This window comes from Mustela nigripes, chromosome X (assembly GCF_022355385.1).
Source record: "Mustela nigripes isolate SB6536 chromosome X, MUSNIG.SB6536, whole genome shotgun sequence".
NCBI lineage: Eukaryota > Metazoa > Chordata > Mammalia > Carnivora > Mustelidae > Mustela > Mustela nigripes.
In genome coordinates, this window is record NC_081575.1 from 5,460,527 (window position 1) to 5,482,259 (window position 21,733).

Sequence of the window (21,733 nt, forward strand, 5' to 3'; positions counted from 1 at the left end):
TATATATATATATATATATATATATATATATATATATATGAAATTGTCAGGAATTTGTCAGAAGGGAAAACATTATAGAAATGCAACAGTTTATTATCATTTTTATTAGTTAGGCCGGATTCATGTAGATTTTGCTAAAAATCACAGACTTGATAATTTCCACTGCCAATAGGCTACTGGATTCCATGTCGGCAATTTTTGAAATTACAAAGTACATAGGCCTTTGGACTTCAAATATTCTGAGAAGAAAATGAAAGCACATATCAGAGTGGGGGGTAAGGAGGGAGGGAGTATAGGAGAAGGTGAGGAAGAGAGAGGGAGGGAGGAGGGAGGGAGTGTAGGATTAAAATGTGGGGGAAGGAGGAAGGAGGAAAGAGGGAGGGACAGAGGGAAAGAAAGAGAGACAGAAAAGAGAATGATATGGATGAAATAAATGAATGAAAGTGATATACTAGAGTTTTGAAATTTTACAAGAGTTAAATAGACTGGCAATTTTTTTAAAAATGAAGGTAAAGTAATGTTTTGGTAGGGGATGGGGAAGGAGCTCTTCAGAAAAAGGGAGACCTGTGGCAATTTGGAGCATTAAATTTCAAAGCCCTTAGGTGTTCATGAACATGACCTCTGAAATGGCTCCTCTCTACAGTGGTATTTCACCGGAATAGCTGTTCGTCCAAAAGGATTCTATTGTCCATTCTAGAGTTCAGACATTTCATTTAGGTCTTCATAATTCCAAATACCTTACCACTATTAAAAAAAAACTGAACTCATAGGAAAATCAAGTGACCCCCTGTGCTAATTTGCATTAAACAAGAATGAAACCTTAAAATTTCTATGCCAATGCTTTAGGTGACCCAGTGTGTTCCTTTGGCATCCTCCAATAACCTTTGCTATGGGACAGGCATAACTAACTAGGTTGAAAATGTTCCTGGTTTTGTTTAAATAATGCAAGAACTAATGAGTATGCCAAACTAATTATTGCATTACTTCTAGCCACTGGTCACTATTCATCCAACTGCCCTTCCCTCTTTCCAGGCCCTCCTCCATAGAGTCAATGCCAAGAGCCCAACCAAGCCCTGATCTAGCACTTCCCTTGTCATTGTCCAGGACCGTGGCTTAGACTAAACTGGCTCACATCAGATTGATTCTAATTTGGGTTTTAATGTATTTAATTTGAACTTAAGCACCTACAGAAATATCTTTAGTTGAAAATGTCCAACATGGATCCCGTCCCAAGTTATACTATTCAAATCAGAAAATCAATGTTCCCTCCTTGTATACTAGAAAAGCTTTTTAACAATTACACATTTACTTCCACTTAAGCTGTTGGATCCTCGGAACAGCTTCGGTGTCTAAACATATGTAATATAGATAATGTCTATGGAAAAATAGGTGCTAACACACCTGAGGTTAAAAAAAATCAAGACATTTCCCTTTTGATTTTATGGCACAACCACCAACGTGCAACTCCAATGACCTGATTTCCGCTTTGCCAGATAATTACAATTGCATTTCTCAATTTAGCAACTGGGGTACTCATTCTGTAAATTGATACTTGCTTACTGAGGTTCACTTTTAAAGTCTGGAGCTCTGCTCTGACATTCAGTAAATCAAATAGGTCTGTAGGTGGCCAGGTATATATTTGTTCTGAGTGCCTAAGTTCCATTTTGAGCAGTTACAGGAATCTATGCTTTGAAGAGAGGGCCCAGGTTAGGGAATCAGACTCTGCCTCATTAATGATGTACTTACAGGTGATCCCTTTATCAGATTTGGTATATTGCCTTCTAAAAATATATTTTTTTAAAGATTTTATTTATTTATTTGACAGAGAGAAATCACAAGTAGGCAGAGAGGCAGGCAGAGAGAGAGAGAGGAGGAAGCAGGCTCCCTGCTGAGCAGAGAGCCTGATGCGGGACTCGATCCCAGGACCCTGAGCCCAGGACCCTGAGATCATGACCTGAGCCAAAGGCAGCGGCTTAACCACTGAGCCACCCAGGCGCCCGTCTTCTAAAAATATTTTGTTGAAATGAATTGATTTTCTCAGCAAATGCTATTTAGGTTCACACACCACACTGCTGAAAGAGATTGCATTTGAAGCTAAATGTCCAAAGTTAAAGAGCAACCAAAAGCCTCCTTCAAAATCAAAGCTGTTGGGCATTGCTGAATTGAAAGAAGTCAGAATTCTAAGGGCTGACTCTAATTTGAAAGGTTTCCGATTAGGGAGGTCCAATTATATTCATTAATCATTTTCTAACAATAATGATCCCACTCAGATTAAGAAGAGCCTCCCCATCACTTCCTCTCTGATGACAATGCTTTTAAATTTTTTAATGCCTTTCAGATCGACATTGTGCATTAGCTTATCTTCATTTAAAATGTTTGCATAGGCTTTCACACAGGGTAACTTTGGGGGCAATTAGGTATGGGTAAAATTAATGTGAGGCAGGCACAAATTCATTCTAATGATGTAAAGTCAACAGAAAGCAAGTTTCTATCGGGCAATGCTGCCTCATAAAAAGAAATGTTCTAATTAGTTTCCCAAATCTCAAAAGCCAACAAAGTCAGCAATCCCAGAAAAGTGGACTTCTGAGAGACAAGAAGACAACTACAAGTTTAGCTCGGCCCTAAACCTTGACCAGGAATAGGCAAGTCACCTGGGGCTCATCTTTTGTCACAAGAAAGGCTGAGTGGAATGAGGCATGGCCAGGTTTGGAAAGCTGACAAAAACTGCAGTTACAACTCAGCAAAGGAGAAGGGAGAACAGGCCCTGGATGTAAACTCTGCGCTTAGAAATACCCCAGACCAACATGTAAAGTGTACATTAATTAATTAATTAGCTAATTAATTAATTAATGTAGCAATGCTCCAGGAACCCTCCAGACCCTCCCCTTATCCCAAGAAAGTGAAGTAGAAAAGGCAACTCTACGTGGGCAACTCCTGAGTTTCACAAATACGTAAAACAAGAGCTCAAAACATGGCATTTTCACCTCAACAATCAATCCATTCAGCTGCTAACTACTACACAGACAGATATACTCCAGCTCATAATCACAGCAATAAAGGACATATATGTGGTATTGAGTGGGTAGAGAAAAGGATCTGGGACACTCTCATCTTACATGCATAAGGCACTTCACCATGTATACATCACCTTGGTATATTTTTGTGTAGCCTTTGAAGGAAAGGAAAGCAGGGGTTACTTCTCCCTCTGACAGAGCCAAGAAATACATGGCTCAAAGAAGAGATGTGACTTGCTGGATACAAAAAGACCCAAGACCACAAGTTAGACCAGCTGTTGCTGGTCAAGTTCTTGTCTGATCTCTGCACCCTGCTCACCTCATGCAAGGGTGTGGTGTAGCCAAATGCATATCCACTCTTCCAGCTCCAGAACAACTATATTTCTGATAATAATAACATCAAGAGAGTAATATATGCCATTTCCTGAGCACCACAATATCTATGATACATTCCATCAACACCTGAGCTTTAGGAATTTGTACCTACTCAAATCATCACTTTATTGGAGTTTCTCCATACCAAGGGGAAGAAAGCCAAATAATACAGGTTAAGATCATTTTATGGAAGTGGTTGATCAGAGAAATACAGAGTGTTCACTATTGTAAACCAAATCCCAAGGATCTTGTTTTGAAAATTTTCCTTTTTTACATAAGGAGTAACCATGCCTTGATCTATTCTGAAGATTCCAATCTTGCTACACCACTAGGCTAGCTCAAAATGCCCACCATCCTCCAGCCAAACAGCCACCCATTCGTCCATTCATCCATCCATCCACCCACCATCATCCACCCATCCACTAACACACATGTATGAAATACCTACTCAGCGCCTAGTCTCACACAAGACCGCATTGCTCTTCTTTAGACTTTCCATTCTGCATCCTTCTAAGCCTTTTCCTTCCCATGTAACCTGTGAGACTCAGATTCACATGACACTTGGCTGTGGCCCATCTTGGCAGGGGGTCTTTGGCACTTCCATTCAAAGACTATGGCTGTCAGGAACAAGGCTTGCCCCCAAGGCGTATATGCTAAAAGTACTTTCAAATAATTACCCATATTATTTGGGAGAAAATAACTGCAGAGCAATGAAAAGCTGAATGGAAGGGCTTTTGTTTGCTCAATGAGCATTTATTCTACCAGTTTTCTTAAAATTAGGATCACATACATTTAAGCCCTGCAATCAAAATACTCCCAGGACACAAAGCCAACGAGAGTCACCTAGATGATGACCAGCTGAGTAACTTTTGATTCTAAACCCAACCACCCATTTCCACTCTCCTTTTTTTTTTATTGTACTTAGAACTCTGTAATTTTTTTTAAATTTTTTATAAACATATAATATATTTTTATTCCCAGGGGTACAGGTCTGTGAATCGCCAGGTTTACACACTTCACAGCACTCACCAAAGCACATACCCTCCCCAATGTCCATAATCCCACCCCCTTCTCCCAAACCCCCTCCCCCCAGCAACCCTCAGTTTGTTTTGTGAGATTAAGAGTCGCTTATGGTTTGTCTCCCTCCCAATTCCATCTTGTTTCATTGATTCTTCTCCTACCCACTTAAGCCCCCATGTTGCATCACCACTTCCTCATATCAGCGAGATCATATGATAGTTGTCTTTCTCTGCTTGACTTATTTCACTAAGCATGATACGCTCTAGTTCCATCCATGTTTTCACAAATGGCAAGATTTCATTTCTTTTGATGGCTGCATAGTATTCCATTGTGTATATATACCACCTCTTCTTGATCCATTCATCTGTGGATGGACATCTAGGTTCTTTCCATAGTTTGGCTATTGTGGACATTGCTGCTATCAACATTCGGGTGCACGTGCCCCTTCAGATCACTACGTTTGTGTCTTTAGGGTAAATACCCAGTATGCCACCCTCCTCTTACTTCTTCTCTAAATATCATGTTTGTAAAGCTACATTATGAGTTTGTACAACTACAGTATGTATTTGTCACCTGCTACTTTTGTTCTGTTGTTATACAGGTGTGTGTGTGTGTGTGTGTGTGTATACTTTTGTGTTTGTGTGTGTGTTTCTGTGTGAATATGGATGTCGAGGCACCCACCAGTAAATCAAAACAGACCATGGGGAAATATGGTAATATGGTTTCAGAAAGCCCTCTGGAGGGAAGGGTAAAACAAAGAGACCACAAATACCCATTATTCACACAAATACACAGAAATATGCATGCACACACACCCACAGCCATGACTCTTCCAGCACACTGTGATGGACAACATCAATAGAGAACACTTGCCTCATTTTCTAATTTGCTTTTCCTAGGAATCCAGTATAGGATATTTCCCAGTTAATTTTGCCCCATATGCTCATTCCCTGTTATATACTGGGGATTATTGTAAAACAAATAACTTGTTGGTGGGAATGGATAGAAGAAAGACCACACATTAAAAAACAAAACAAAACAAAAACAAAAACAAAACAACAACCTAGCTCTGCAGCCAATCCCCCTGCTTGTGTTTGGCACCTGGCAACATAACCTCGTGACTTCTTCTGACTAGTTTTATGCCTTGCTACTCTGAAATGGGTATTACTGTCCTTGTTTCATAGACAAAAAAGCCAAGACTGAGGGCTTGAGAAACTTGCCCAATTCACATAGCTAGAGGTGACAGGGTTGAAATTTGAATGTGGCTTTACCATTTTCCAAAACCATTTTTTTCCTGCTATGCCAGAGGTCTCAGTTTGGGGTAAAGGGAATCCCTATAGGCTGTACAGGTAGTCTTCAAGAAATCTAAGCAATCATATATATACGTGTTTGGACTTGTTCAATCGGGGAAAGGAACTGGAGGTTTCATCAGCTTCTCAGAAAGGTCTAAGGCTCCTGGAGATAATGAACCCCAGCGCTTCATAGAACTTGGTGTAGATGGTGACACTTCCCCAGAACTATCCTCGATCTGCAAGCCAGCTTGCCCCTCTCCATTCTCTGGGCTCCTGGAACCCTGGTATTTGGTCTCCTTCTGTGGTTATTTGTGTGAATATCTTAGTTGCCCTGCTAGAGTTAAGTTTTTTTAATGTAGTGTGCAATCTTGTCCAACTCTGTTTCCCCCAAAGCCCCAGCACCGTACTCTGCACATCAGGGGTATTAGACAAGGTCAAACAAGGCTGCTTCAGTGACTGGCTGCTCCTTACCCAAACTCTTTTTACTTCTACTCTTCATCTTTGGTCATCTAATTCCCCTCACCTAGAGGGCTCCCCTCCTCAAGCCCTAGCCTTCTTGGCTGGTCAATCTTAGGGTCTTCATCTTCAAGAAAGGCCTGTTCCTAAAATACCCTCTGTTTGTCCCTTGTTACCCCACCAGAGAAGATGTGTTTTCTTGTGACTATTTTCTGCTTGCCACGGACACACTATGGACTCTTTACTTCTTCCATGGATCCATTTACTTATTCAGCACATGTTTAATGAGCACCTATTCTGTGCCAAGCATCTGACTGGAATTGGCAAAAACCCAGTCATCTCTTCTAACATTTTTGAGTCCTCCATAAAGACTGAAACTACATTATGCATGGAGATGTGCTCACTACATAATGAATGATTGAATAACAATCAATGTTACCTGGAGATTTCTTTTGTTCTTCATAATGGCTCAGAGCAGGCTAGTTCTAGGCCTCCCATCTTTAGAAACATTGATTTTCTTCGAAACCAGTATGCTTATTCAGAATTATAGGGTTTATTAAGCTTAAAAAGTACTTTCTAATTAACTTATATAGTTGAGAAAATAATTGCTTTCATATTTATATTTGAAATCAAGAGTCACATAAATGGCACTAAGAGGCTTCAAATAAACTAAAGTAAGTGCCTCCTTGCCTGGGGAATGGAGAGTTCAAAGCTTATAATTCAGAAAGCTACAACCTTGCGATTTTACATACCTGGAAAGGGAGGGGAACAGGGATGATGATAGAGACTTTTTCTAAGGAGAACCAAACAGCATAAGAAAAAGCAGCATGGGCTGATCTAAATGAAGGGTATTTAGATCAGCAAGGCACACAGGTAGGGGCACTTCAATTTGGCGTGTAGACTAAGGTCTCAGCTGGCCTGGATGTTACTCAACCAACTGAGGAAATGAAGCCATATATCTGGGATGTCATTCTGTCAGTGGCCTCCCAGTTTCCAAGATTTTTTTCTAAATACTACATAAATGAATAATTAAAGAGGCAATTGAAAATAAATATTGAGAGTTTTCCTAAACCATGTTCTCAAGGCATTTTTATCCCATTTAAATTTTAAAGGTAATTATATTGCCTACTGCCAAGAAAGTTAACACTAATTATTGGAATAAATAATGTTGTACAGATTAAATAGGACTGCAAAGACAAAAATGCCTAATGGCATATTCAAAACAGGACTCACAACACTGTTATTTCTAGCTCTAAGTACTATATCCTCTTGATTTATGAAGACGCAATTTTTAAGCTTCTGTTAGTGAAATCTTTTTTTCCCCATGCCACTTTGACTTTACTATCAGATTGCCACTAAAAAAATTATAGTAATCTTTTCTCAGCAGTGACGAAGTATAATTTTTGCTTATTTTATTATATGGCTTTTATGTGTTATATTGTTATATAACAATTTGAAAAGAAATATATTTATGTCTATCTATAGAAATCACATAATAAATTATGTTGCAATTAAAATCCACAAACTAAGTGTAACATTTCATTGGTAATTTCTTCCCAACTCATTATACATTTTGCTGTCTCAAAGCTTTAATAAAGAACACATGGACATTTTGAATAGGATTAGGACTAACTCTATTTAAGGGCTAAACAGTGCTGAAGCAAATGGAGAGTATTTGTTTGGTTTTGGTTTTGGTTTTTTGTGTGCGTGTGTGTGTGTGTGTGTGTGTGTGTGTGTGTAGAAGGCATTGGCTTTCAATCTTTCAAACTTCCCAAACTCTACAGGCAAATTCCAAGAAGATTCAATAACACACTGTAACTGCAATTTCCTTTCTTTTCCTCCCAGAAGGTAAAAAGAACATATTTATGTGGTAGGGATGCTTTTTCCTTCATAAGTCAAAATAAGGAAACTAGATGTTATTTTTTTCACATAGTAATATATTTGCTGCAACACCCTATGAAGGAAATTTAATCTGTATCTTTGAATAGTGGAGACTAGCCAAGTTCCATGTTGCACGTGATTATTTTTGGTGCAATTACTCTTCGATGAAGGTTTCACTTATGGTTTACAAGGACTTGCCTATTCTTGAGCAAGGAACTTGAAGCCTAATAGCAGACTGATGCATCTTTTTGAAACCAGTGGAACTGGTTGGCTTTGCAGAGTTCTTCCATCATGAAGGTTCTCTAATTCTAGAAACCATACCATTGCTCTTTAGGCTACTGACGACTTTTTCCTTTAACTTAATGTCCAGAGCTATGAGTCTAGAGTTCAAGGCTCAGCCCTGTAACTGGATACAGTGAGGCCTTTGATGAGAACTTTTCCCACCTGGCTTCTATGTTTGCCACTGCCAAAAAATGAGGCTCTCAGCTCCTGAAGTCTGAGTATAGTAGAATTTTCAGATAAGGAAATAAGTAGGAGTTACAGAGAGAAGGTAAAACAGTTGAGGACAGAAGAAAAGTAGATAAGTAAAATATAGTAAATACATTATGATCTTTTCCTATATTTGAAAAACACATTTCAATCCTGGTTAACATGGAGCACAAACATGTTGTAAACTCAATTCTGCTCCTTTCTCCTGCTTCCACCAGAAATTCATGACCTTAACTGAAAAGGCAATGACCATGTCCACCAAATAAAGGTAAGGAAGCAAAGCTTAACAGTTTCTAAGGTAACAATTTATCTAAATAGCCAGTTGCAATAACCGTACTCCAGCTTCACCAAAGTCAAAGGATGCAATTTCTTCCTGAAGATTTTATCATGGCTGGGAGGAGGATAGTGTTGAGTGGAAAGTTACACCAACACTCCATGGTAAGCACATTCCCTGTGGAGACAGCGTGAGTCTAAAGGGAAAAAAATCAGGAAGGATCATAGCAGAGTCCACAGTAATCATTACAAGAGAAATTCAATGAAATGTGTTCGTTTAATTTTCAAAAATTATAGCATACAAAACAATGTGGTATTTCATATACTCCGTGACTTACAGAAAATTGTCACTTTCAATTCTGTGATTTCTATGAAAGTATTCAGCATAGTTTCCCATGTTCCCTGAAGTACTAGCATTTTTCTGAGATAAGATATTAATTTTTAAGTGAAGAACCAAAAAAGTCATTTATAGGAAATAAATCCTTCATCAAAGCATGAGAAAATAATCATGATTTTTTGTACAAAGACTTGCACAAAAAGCACTGGGCAAACATTAATCAAATATCATGACATTCAAAGCCTATAATATCATGACAACATAACAATAAAAGAGATAGAAGAAACTTACTTGCTTTGTGAGGATTTGGGTATCAAAGTAAAGAATCTTGGGTAATGGTGTCCCTAACCACTGACTGCCCAAGCTAGAAACCTCAAAGTCATTTTAGAACCTCTCTGCCAGCTTTCTCTCAATGATCCCTGAATCTCATCAAATCAACCTTGAAAATCAACAAAACGGCCCTAATTCAAATTTATGGCATTTCTGGCCTGGAACATTTTAATAGCTTGCTCAGTGCTCTTTTCTGCCTAAAATCTCACCAGCCCTATCATGCCTGCTACTCCCTTCCTGCAATCCTGGCCAATCCCTCCTCTGGCATGACTTATCTAAAACACCATCTGCAATGCTTAGAGCATTAAAAGGCTCTTCAAAACCTAGGGCTGACACTAAGACCCCAATCTTCCCAACCAATCTTCTACCCAAACTCCCCAAACAGAGTGGATTATTTGGCCTCTCAGGAATCGCCAGTCCCATTTACAGCCTGATGTAGGCTGACATTGTAGGAAATGTTCTTACCACCACTTCACCAAGACAACTTCCAATCATGCTTCAAGAGCCAGCACACCAGTTTCAACCTTCTTGAAGAGGCTTTCCTGAGTACTTCAGACAGTCTTAACCATTCTCTCCACTCCCAAAGAATACTCAACAAGCATCTATTATATTTCACTGTGATTTTTCTGTTTTTGTGTCCACATCCCCCTGACTTAAACTACTTAAGATCAGGCAACATGTCTTCACCATCTCGGCCTTCAAGGTCCTGGCATAGCGCCCAGCACACAATGGGTACTCAATAAAAGTCTGTCGAATCATTGAATGAATAAAACAAACATAAAATAAAATATCTTATAGATAATCTAACAGACCTTTCCAATGATGTAGATGACAATATTTTCAGATTTAACATATCACAGTTCATAATATCAGACTCAATGTGAACAACTCAAAATATTACACTTTTTTTTTAATGTCCTTCTTGAGCCAAATGTGCTCACTTATCCAACAAGACCATTTCCTTTGAGATTTATAATAGGTGGATTGTGGATTCAAATTGAATTCTCTAACATGGATCCTCTTTACCCATTAATCTTGCCTGGGAGGATGTTAGATTTATTCATCATCCCGAAGATCTGAAGATCACATTTGTTCAAGCAAATCAAGCAGAGCTGCAGAGAGACTCTGTGTGGGTATGTTCGGTGAGACCCTAGTCAGCATAAGCATCCTGGTCTGCATCTCCAGTGAGTCCCTGGGAGGGCATTTCTGGGTATCCCAGAGGAGGCCAGCTTCCTGGTAAGTTTGCCTGAAGATCTGGATGAATTAGATGCTGACAGGAAAGGGAGGTCCAATAGCAGGTTTGCTCTAAAGCCAGCACCATTTCCTTAAAAACAGCTTCAGGAGTCATTGTTCACCTGTGTAGTCTATGTGAATGGTGACTCCCGAGACTGTACAAGATGGCAGCTGCCTTGGCCACCCCCGACCTCATTAATAAAATTATGACACAGATGTAACAATTCTTCTATGGTACATACTTCAAGCAGAGAGCTATTGTGGCATCCCTCCATCACAGGAGCATGGCCCTTGAAACTCCACCAACTTCTAAGGCTTTATTTCAGTTCGTTTGATCTGGCTAAGATCTCTCTCCCTTCTTTCCATCAACCCACATATATTAATTTTTTGAAGCCTTAGCTCAATTTCATTTCATCTTTAAAGCCTGGAGGAGACAGATCCTTTCTCCTAGCAGCTCTTCAGAGCCTAGATACTACCCTAGAAGTCCACTGGCTTCTCAGGCCTCCCAGGGAGATACGTGTACAAATGCCCCACCCCCACATATCAGCCCCAAAGAGCCCATGCAGACTGCCATAGAACATTGGTCCTTTTGTCCCATTGAAGACAAAGTCTCAGACTGTGCAGGATGACTTGCTTTTCCTGGGATATAAAACAAAATAAAACAAAACAAAAACAAAAAAACAACCCTATAACCTCACACCCAAGTCAAATCCATACTTCAGTGCCCCAGGAACACAGGCACTCCCATTCTAAGACAGCAAAAGACAAATCATCATTACCTCATGAGTTACCAAGGAAAAAGAACCCTCCTGAATGCTGATGGGATTTGTAGTGTGAAAGGTATTTCTGATTCTGCATGCAGAGCCTTCTTATCCACCTGTATAAGACCTAATGAAGCCTCTACTCCAGGGGCCAGCTCTACCTTGACTACTGACATCTCTCCTGTCTCTAGGATCCTGCCCTCTACCTGCTGAAGGGCCAACCTTTCTCCCTTCTCTGCTCAAAGCCATCTTCCTGTTGATGACACACAAAGGATACCAAATGTATCTTACTTTCTGAGGCTTTGTCTAGATCTGGTCCAGGGGTCAGCATACTACGTTCTCTAAGTTGGATCCAGCCCACTGCTTGGTTTTGTATGGGTCATAAGCTAATGTATGGCTCATATGCTCCAAGATGGTTGAAAGAAATCAAAAGAACATCTCACGACCCATGGGAATACATGGTATTGGAGTTTTGGTATTCAAGTGTAAGTTTACTGGCACACAACCATGCCCATTCATTCAGGTACCATCTCTGGCTGTTCTCATATGACAGTGGCAGAGTGGAGTACCTGCCACTGGCTGGATGGCCCACACAATGGAAAATATTTATTTCACAGAATAAGCCTGGCCACCTAAGCTCTCCTTCATAATTGAGTCCATTGCATCGACAAATTCTTTCTTCTCTATTACTTAATCAGAAAAAAATACACCTTTATTCTTACTATTCTAAAATATTTTTTAAAAATCACTTTTCCACAGTTGTACTTTAATCATTTATCCACAAAAACGATCTCGCTAATAGGCACAGTCAAGGTGAAGAGCTTAGAGAACTAGGCTCCGAACCTGCAGTGGTTTCTGAGATGGGGTAGTTCTCAGCTTCCACTGTACCAGCTTGGGTTTTTCACAATGAACACTGCCTGGCCTCCCTCTATTCCTGGTCTGGGAAGGGAAGGAATGACCCCTCTCATAGTGGGTTGAGTAGTGGCCTCCAAAACTCATGTCTACCCAGAACCTCAGAGTGTGGCTGTTTGGAAATCTGGTCTTTGCAGACATGAAATTGTCTTGGATATTGAGTGGGCCCTAAATCTGATTACCCATGTCCTTATAAGAAGAAGAGAAGAGGAGAGGACACAGAGAGACCTACAAAGGAGAAGATGGGTGATTGGAAAGACAGTGATGGTAGTGATGCTGCTATAAGCCAAGGGTCACCTGGAAGCTAGAAGAGGCAAGGAAAGATTTGCCTGTAGAGCAAGTGGAGGCGGTTCAGCCCTGCCTTCACCTTTGTGGATCTCTAGCCTCCATAACCATGAGAGAACATACTTCTGTTATTTTAAGCCATCCAGTTTATGATACTTTGTTAGGGCATCTACAGAAAGCTAATATATCATCCATTTCCAGAGTCTTATACATTTTTCAAAGACCTTTCAGAGCTATGTAGCTTGCTTAAGCTCACAGTGACTTTCTGCGCAGGCATCCATGGCTGACCTGCATTCTTAGGCAGACATCCAGGGAGACTCACCCTCTTAGTACCTACAAATACAAGCCAGGGATCCTGTCTGTCCTTTGTTAACTACTCTTGCAATTTGATGATCTGTAAACTTTTTCCATCAGTCTACTTGGTGCGGGTGGGGGAGGGTAGTCAAACACTTGAGAGAAGTCTTACTGTACCTTCTACAGCAATCATGTTCATGCCTGCTTTTTACTGACCTCTCATTCACATGTCAGGTTTAGTTCCACAGTGGTTGAGTTTCAGTCCCAGAAATCCAAATTTGAGCTATGCTGTCTGAGTGCTCTGTTAAAGTCTGCTAAAGTCATCTTACCAACTAGGCAAAAACTCAGAAAATTTATGAACCAAGAAAAGATCCTCTAACAAGTTGTGTCATATGTTACTCATTTAGGGATATTGCAAAAACACTACTTCTCACCATATTTGCAAATGAAAAACACATGACTATAACCTGTAATACCACAAGAAAAATTGCTCTTTTGGTATGCTTGGCCTCAGACTTTTGAAATACGAATCCAGCAAGAGAATTTCAGCTTAAGCTAGATTCAGCTCGTTATTCTCTTGCCCCTTACATGCCAGCAGAGAAGCTACTTTGAGAAAATTAAGCCATACATATACAGTAGCATCCTGGGCACCAAATGCCATCAAGGAAATGGCACCGAAGACCTGGCTTCTAGTCCCTGGAGAGTCCCTTGCTCGCTGTGTGACTTTATACAAAAAACTCTAAGTCTCTCTCAGACTACACTTCTGATCTATGAAAAGGGAATAATGATAATCCTGGACTCTGATAGAATAGTATCCAAATAAGATGGCTACAGGGAGGGGAAAAGGAGAAGATGTTGGTCAAGCAGTACAAAGTTCCAGTTACACAAGATAACTAAGTTCTAGAGATCTATGGTACAGCATGGTGACTATGGTTAGCAATACTGTATTGTATACTTGAAATTGGCAAAGAGAGTAAACCTTAAGTGTTCTCACCACACACTCCCAAAACAGCAGCTATATGAGGTGATGGATATGTTAATTTGTTTGATCATAGAAAGGATTTCACAATTTTCATGTATATCAAAACATCTTGAATACCTCAAACATACACAATTATTACTTGTCAATCACACCTCAATACAGGTGGGGGAAAATAAGATGATGTATGTGAAAGCATTTGTAAATTATAAAGTAGAAAAAGGAGAGGTTTGTATTATAGTCACTTATATTATAAACTCCATTTGGTAATCAAAGCATGGTACTTCTTAAAAAGATAGTTAATTAAAGATTATTTGTTTTCACATCAATTAAAAAAATACTAAAGAGACTTACAAGAGCCATAATGAGTTTATAACTCCTCTCTAAAGCCCTTTGCATTCACTATTTGGGTTGAATCAATATGGTTATCTACTTGCCAATTTTTCTTATTCTTTAACACAGAATGTGAGCAGCCTGTTTTTATGACTGGCTCAGAATGTACTAAGCTAATCGATATATCCAGTGATAACAGGATGATTTGGAACACACGTAACAAAAGCTTATCACTTTACTGCGTGCTGAATCTGTCAAAATATTTTCTGAGAATTAATGTGAAAATAGAAGTTCTCCATCTTTCATGATGTGAGTGGGTAGCGACAAAGGGATTAGCAGGCTATTTCCTGAGTTCACAGCTTGGTGTTTTCCAGTGAAGTATAGCAGATAACTGTTTATCTTTTTTTTTTTTTTTTAAATGAGTTGAATCTGGGCCGAACTAGTATCCAATCCCCAAAGAGGATCCAATTCTAGTTTCCCCTTAGTTACCTAGTCTTAAAATTTCCCCAGCTGTTCTGAGGGATGACAGTAAGGGGATGGTGCCGGCAGAGATCACATCCCTCCACGCTGTCCCCAGATTCCTGGTAGGGTCTGGATGACAAGGGGACGGCTGCAGTCACTTCACAAACAAGGCAGGTTTGGGCCCATCACAAAGGATTAGCTCACCCTCAGGGATGGACCGCTGGAAGAAACCACATTTGTGAGCTAGTGTGAAGTCCCCACAAAACAAGAGCCAAAATCACTCTCAAGTTCACAGAGCAAGTAAAGGCCAGATTTGGAAACCACAGCTCAGTAGGACCTCATCTAAACCCTGTTTGCTACTATAGCACGTGCTTCTTCACATAAAATTGGCTTTCAGCTCTCTTCTAAAGATGCACCGAAATGATGAATACATACTGATGTTTTAAAATGTGTGATTTATAAAAGAGGACTAAAATTTGTATGGTGTAGGAATTAAAGGGTTTTAGTTTTTCCTTGTGGAATAAAAATAAGTCAATTTTTTGGCTTCTTTCCAACCAAAAGAATGCTCAAAGTGACAAGGGATTTAAAATCACAGAACACCAAGAAATAGCAGATATTGTTCCAGAATGCCAAGGGCAAGAATCACTCACATAAAGCCTTAGAAAAGAAAATACAGATGCTACAGAACAGAACTTGAGGAAATGAGAAGGAAAAAAAAAAAAAACCCAAAACAAAACATAACTGGGGATCTTCAAGATCTTTCCTAAGCCCAAGCTGAGCTCTAGACCTCAGTTGGCCTAGTGCTGATGAGCAAATGGAGGGCAAGGGACAGCGCGGAGTGGGGGCACCAAGGAAGGAAAACATGGCTGAGAACCATAAAGAGCCTTGGGAAAGCATGGAGAGGAAAAGCTGATGTCTCCAGAGCAAGACACCCTTACTAATCATGCAGCACCTCTGACCTCACCATCACAAACAACACAAGGCTCCATGATCTATCTGCATTCCCGGCTTCCCTTCTCAGAGGAAATATGTGCTAAGGTCAAGGCCTCTGGGGCACCCTGAAAGGGGGAGGAATTCCAGAGGTATATTCATTCATTTTGTGGTGAGAATAAGACCTGTCCTAGCTTCGGACTGGATACTAGTTCACTTCTGTAAGAATGAGCCAAAAAATTAAACTCATGAGGTACATCAAGTGGAAAATGATCATCCCGGTTGCACATAGCAGCTGGTGATCCACCATTTTTTGAAGGAGCTGCCTGGGCATACTCAGCACACAAATGCTAAGTTCCCAGCGTTTTCCGCAGTTCTCATGCAAGGGACTTGAGCTTCCTATCTACCTCATAATAAATAAAGCTAATTATACCCATGGTGTTCACTGCATAGGATACAAACCAAAACAGGCACAGTCACAAATGTGGGCCATAACTTTAGCTGGTTGACAAAGCCAGCCACTAAAATTAGCTAAAGCCAGATCCCATCATTCGTATCAGTTCCATTAAACTCTTCTAAGAGCCTCCTAATGTTGAGGCATTCAGAGCCTTGGAATAGCCTTAGGTCACAGCCAAGAGCAACTTGTAAGGCAAATAATCCTTTATGGTGATAGCATTCTACACATTAGTACTGTACTTATGAAAGCTTATTGACCTAGGATGGAAATACTACCTGTCATCAATCCTTTCATTTCCATGCAATTATTTACTTCCCAAACCAGGCTACCGATGAATTGCACCCAAAAGCAAAGCTAGCCACACCAAAAGATTTTATCCTAATGAGAAACGTAAGCAAAAACATACATCACGAAATCACATATAAATCTGCATTTATTAGCAAATTCATTTCCTAATAAAATACCATCTGCAAGCTACCCCCAGTTTCCATTTGATGTATGTCAATCTTTTACTGTTCTCAGATGCAGTTCCTAGAAAATTCTCCTAAGTTCAACTGCAGAACATATCAGTCTTTTTTGGTGGGTTGGGAATGGGGAGTTGCCTGGAATGTTAGTAAATTCTGTAAAACTGAGTCTTTAAACAAATTATTTTGTTCCAAAATCATGCTTCAATTGAAATGCTGACCTTCTGCAATAAAGTTGTTTAGACTCCTAGAATCTTTATCATTGATAGAGAAATCCTAAGAGCCAAAGGACTATTACAAGGATGGGCTGAAATTAAAATTTCCCCACTGTATACACGACCATAGACATACAAGCAAACGTACACACACACAGGCTCATTCCATTTCAGTAATAGTTTTTGTCCCTCAACTCACAAGTATATTCCTATCTGTTTATTTGTACATCGTAGAATGCTGTGTTTTCTGGTGTTCAAACCCCCACCTACCCCACTTTGCCCCTCTGCTCCCAAAAGCACTTCACTAATACATGGAACAGCCTCTTTCCCTAGATCCAGGGTCAGAGTGGGGAATACTCACAGAGACCCTGTGACTGCTCTCTGGACAAACCCTTTTAGCAGTAACTCCAAGGAATAATGCTACCACTCATCAATGATGGCTACTTTGACTGGACACCCAGATCCCAATGCCTGAACCTCTTGACACCAAAGACTGGGGCTGAATTCTCAAGCTGAGTGCTTTTGAAAAGTGCATCCAGCCACATAAACTCTATTAGGTACAAAGCTCCATAATGTTCAACCCTGTCTATATTTATGCCCATGTTTGAATTTACACCCTTGTAAGCTCCCGGGCAGGCTGTTGGACCTCTTTTCTTTCGTCCTATCCTGAGTTTTCCCACTACTCTTGAAGCCAGTATGTCCTCCTGACCTTAGGGCCCTAAGCCTCTGTCTCACCCCTTTTTCAAATACTTCCTTGAGACCTAGGTTTTAAAATAGGTATCTTCTCCACTGATCTCTCATCATTACTTTATTGGACCTGACCCATTTTTCATACAAGGCTCTACCAAAATCTATTTGTACCATCACCAAAGGCTGAGTGCACATAGCAGCTCCTTGGATCATCATCTCCAGAGCTGAAGACAGCTCAGACTCTCTTTGGAAATGCCCCTCTCATTGGTGTGCCAAAGCACTAAGGGGAAAAAAAAAAAAAGCATGAAGTCATTTCTGAGTCTGGGTCAGCCATGTTGTGAATGTACAAGAGATACAAGAGAGAGGATTATAATGGAGTGAATCTCACTGGGTCTGTGACCTGTCACTTGGCTAACGAGGTATGGATGCAAGCTGATGGACCTCTTGATGTGCCAGTGCCATTCCCAGACCAGCCCTGAGTGATGGCACTGCCGTAGATAGCAGGGCAAGCAAAGGGACAAGAAGCCTCTCATTATACTCCTCTCTTGAGGAAGGCTTCCGTTTGGATTTTAAGCATTATGATCCCATATGAAGTCATCCCCTAGAAATTAGGATGAGGATTTCCAAACAACTGTGTAGTAGCAGAGCAGAGTAAGACATAGGCAGACAGGGTACCATTCAAGAGATAAAACTGATGATGGATTTGCTAGTATTTGCTTCCCTTGGTTCGTGTTAGTTGATTAATGCCATGGCTTAGAAAATGTACTTGAGTAACCATTTCTGAAATTCATTCATTCAACAAACATTTATTAAGTATCTACTATGTGCCAGGCATTTGCTAGGCGCTCGGGATACAGAGAGGAAGGAGACAACCCTTGCTCTCCAGGAGTTCACAGTCTAATAGAGGAGATAGACACATGAAATGAGTGACTACAGTACATGAAGTAAAGTGCTAGTCAAGGTGTACGTAAAGTGTTAGAGGAGCCCAGAGGAAGCAGTCTACAGTAAGCCTGTGGAGTCAAGGAAGCTTTCACAGAGAAAGAACAATCAAGCAGATTTGAAGAAGGAACAGGATTTCACCAGAAGACAAGGGAGGGTAGGGAAAGACATTCTAGGCTGAGAGAACGGCAGGCACAAAAGCAAGGAAGTGTGATGACACATGATGTGACAGGGAACCACAGGTAGCTCCACGATGCTGAGACTTTGCATGTAAAGACATGGTAAAATGGGAAGTCAGAGAAGGAGTGTGGAATCAGAGTGAAGAGCTTTGTATGCAGAACTAAGAAATCTGGACCTTGTCCTGGAAGCAATGAGAAGGCTCAAAAGAATCAAAAGCAGGGAGTGACATGGCTGGATGTGCCCATCAAGTCAGCCCACATGGAGGACGGTTTGGAAGAGAGGTGAGACCAGAGGGAAGGAGAGCAGCGAGGAGGGGCAGTCACAGGGGCCCATGGGGACTCTGAAGGCAGGGAGGGTAAAGAGGTGACTGGCTGGAGAGATACTTAGGAGGAAGCTTGATAAGACTTGATGAATGATGATACAAGAAGCAAAACCGCCTCAGGGTTGAAACAATATGGAAAGCATGCATTCCAAAAATATAATCCACAGCCCCACTCCTCCTTCCCACTTCACGGTCCCATTGTCCTCTGCAATCACCGCGTGTGCTGAATACGAGTAATGAATAACGGCGCAAGAGCCAGAGGTGCACATGGTCAGACTTCTCTAATTCAGACCCCACTAACTTGGAATCTGCAACAATTCACATCGACTGTCTGGGCCTCCTATTGAGCAAAAGTTTCAACCTACTTTCTTCCTCTACATCTTTTCAAGCCTTCAGGCACCAGTAACAGGAATCCAATCTAAAAGAAGTAGCTTCTTCCAATCAAGTGCTGGAGGTACTGTAGGCAGCCGCTTACATGGTGGCATCTGAGGGGCACCCAGTACATGTCCCCCACCCAGCAGCCACAAGGTCTGGGATCCAATCATTAGTGATTCATTCCTTTGGGAGAGGCTTGGGTCCCTCCAACTTCTCTTTTATAAGGCAATGATTCCAGAGATGGGTAGGACATTTAGTCATTCTAAACCCAGGGGGATTGTGGTTGAGCACAATGCCTTTGGCTTTGACAGAAGGGATCAAGGTAGTGTAAGAAGGCTATGGAGGTACATGTGGAAGACAGTGGTGCAGAAGGGAAGACTGAGGGACATGGAAGATAACGTTAGGATCTTGCCAAGGAATGGCCCCATAAGCACTCAAGAAACCAAGATTCTTAAAGAATGCCTTCCACTTCTGATGCCAGCAAATCACACTTTTACATTCTTGTACCTTAAGAAGCTTCTGTGTTTTATGCTTATGAAATGCTATTTGCTAGTGAAGGCCTATGGTGACTCCCAATCTTTTCGTGGACCTCACACTGCTTACGACCGATTACAATATCCAGTGTTATTAATTTGTACATATAACTACAAGTGCGCTCTCTGAAACTCTTTTGTAAGTGCAACTTTTCACTCACTCAGACTGACCTTGTCTTTGGCCATTCCACATTATGGAGATTTAACTGTATTTGCAGAATGGTAATCACTCAAGTCACAAGCGACAGAAGATTGGGACACAGACTGACCTTGAAGAGTCTCATTTCTGGCTCAAGAAGGTAAATAAGAGCTGCTTGTCAATACTTGACCATAGAAGTTAGAGCAGTGAACTAAAAAAAAGGGGGGGGGGTGGTGAAAGAAACAACAGAAACAAAACTTTAAAAATTACTTACTTCACTTGTTTGGAGAATCGTGAACTTTGGCAGTTTAGGCTTTGAACTGGCTGCACTGGGTTTTCCGTCCAAGAGTGATCCAAATGACAGATTCCCAAAGCTGTTCTCAAATTCAATTGAAGGTTTCAGTGTTGGAGGGACGTCTGGTGCCTGATCCTGGCCATCCATGGGTCTGACATATGCAGTTGGCTTTTGCTGCCCCATGTTTGTTTTGCAGTAAAGCCCTGGTGGAAAGTTCTGAACTGAAAGGCCACTGCTGGGAGCTAACAAAGAGGAGGCAACTAGGGGAGACCCAGGAGCTTGCACTGTAAATTCAGATTCTTCTGATGAGATGGACTGAAAGATTTCTTTGAACGTATCCCCTGCACTGGACTTGAGACTACTGTCTTCCTTTGCAGACACGTTTGACTCTTCAGTGGCTCCAACCTGGGGTTGTTCAGCTGGGTAGACAAAGAAGTCTTCCAGTCGGGCTAGGGGTTGGTCCTGTGTAGACGGCGGCAGCTTGTTTGGCTGACCACTGGCCTGGTTGGCTGGGACAATGTTAGCGTTATGACTATCACGTGACCAGTCAGCTTTTGATTTCCTGTTGCTGTGTATGAGAGTGGAATTCAGTATCATGACGGAAGGTGGAGGCATTGGTGCTGAGGGATGAGTGCTATCCTGGTGAGGTGGGAGCATTCGGTTCTTTTGTTCTGGGAAAAAGCTCGGTTCATTTTTGTTGATGGGAGTCTGGGGCACAGAATTCTTTGGGATCCCCACTAGATGATTCTGATTAGAATGGTTAGTTAGCAAATCCTTCATTTCATCATAGTTTCCCAGCGTGTTCTGGACTCGGTTGGCAAGTGCATCCCCTTTGTTTGTCTAAAATAACAAAAAGATGGGGGTGGGAGGAGAGAGAATGAATAGGTTTGTGTTTCCTAATGTTAATGTTTCAAACAGATGTCCTAAGTAGACTAGCATATAGGGTGCTTTAAAATTCTCATGCTGCTATATAATTTTATACTTTTCATGTGCTATGTAAGAAAAAAAAAATCAGTAACACTATTGAAAGAGCCTCTTGGAATGAGCTGTGTGCTTAATGTCTGTATGCTCCCTGGCCTGTCTTTAAATATGTTCATTGGGAGAAAGTTTTAAATTACATCACTTATAAATTTTATTAGCAATGTAACTTATTTTAGGTCAGATAAGCTGAATGGTTACATTCCATATTGTGATGAACAACTTCAGCTTAGTGATCACCGGAATTGTAATGGAATGTTCAACATATATTTGTTCTTGACATGTCAGCCCTTTGTGCCACATTATACCATGAAAAAGGCTTAGCCCATTGGATCAGGAAGTCAGTGAAATTGTGCGATCATGAATATATTGGTTTAGAAAAGCTCAACATCTAATTGAGCTAACATGACTAAAGCGAATCTAATTCCTTTTAATCAAAGGACTGTATAAATTACTAGTGTCTGCCCACATGTTCTGGGGCAACTGTGTT

The 21,733-nt window shown here is 40.8% G+C and overlaps 1 protein-coding gene across 2 annotated transcripts in view; it reads right to left on the reverse strand.

Annotated features, from left to right (window-relative positions):
• The window catches only part of AFF2 (ALF transcription elongation factor 2), a 452,568-nt gene that overhangs the window by 268,543 nt on the left and 162,292 nt on the right, over positions 1-21,733 (reverse strand). For both annotated transcript variants that reach the window (XM_059385413.1, XM_059385412.1), the window contains exon 3: positions 20,245-21,105. In XM_059385413.1, coding sequence (XP_059241396.1) covers positions 20,245-21,105 — 861 coding nt within the window. The remainder of the gene's footprint in view (positions 1-20,244; positions 21,106-21,733) is intronic.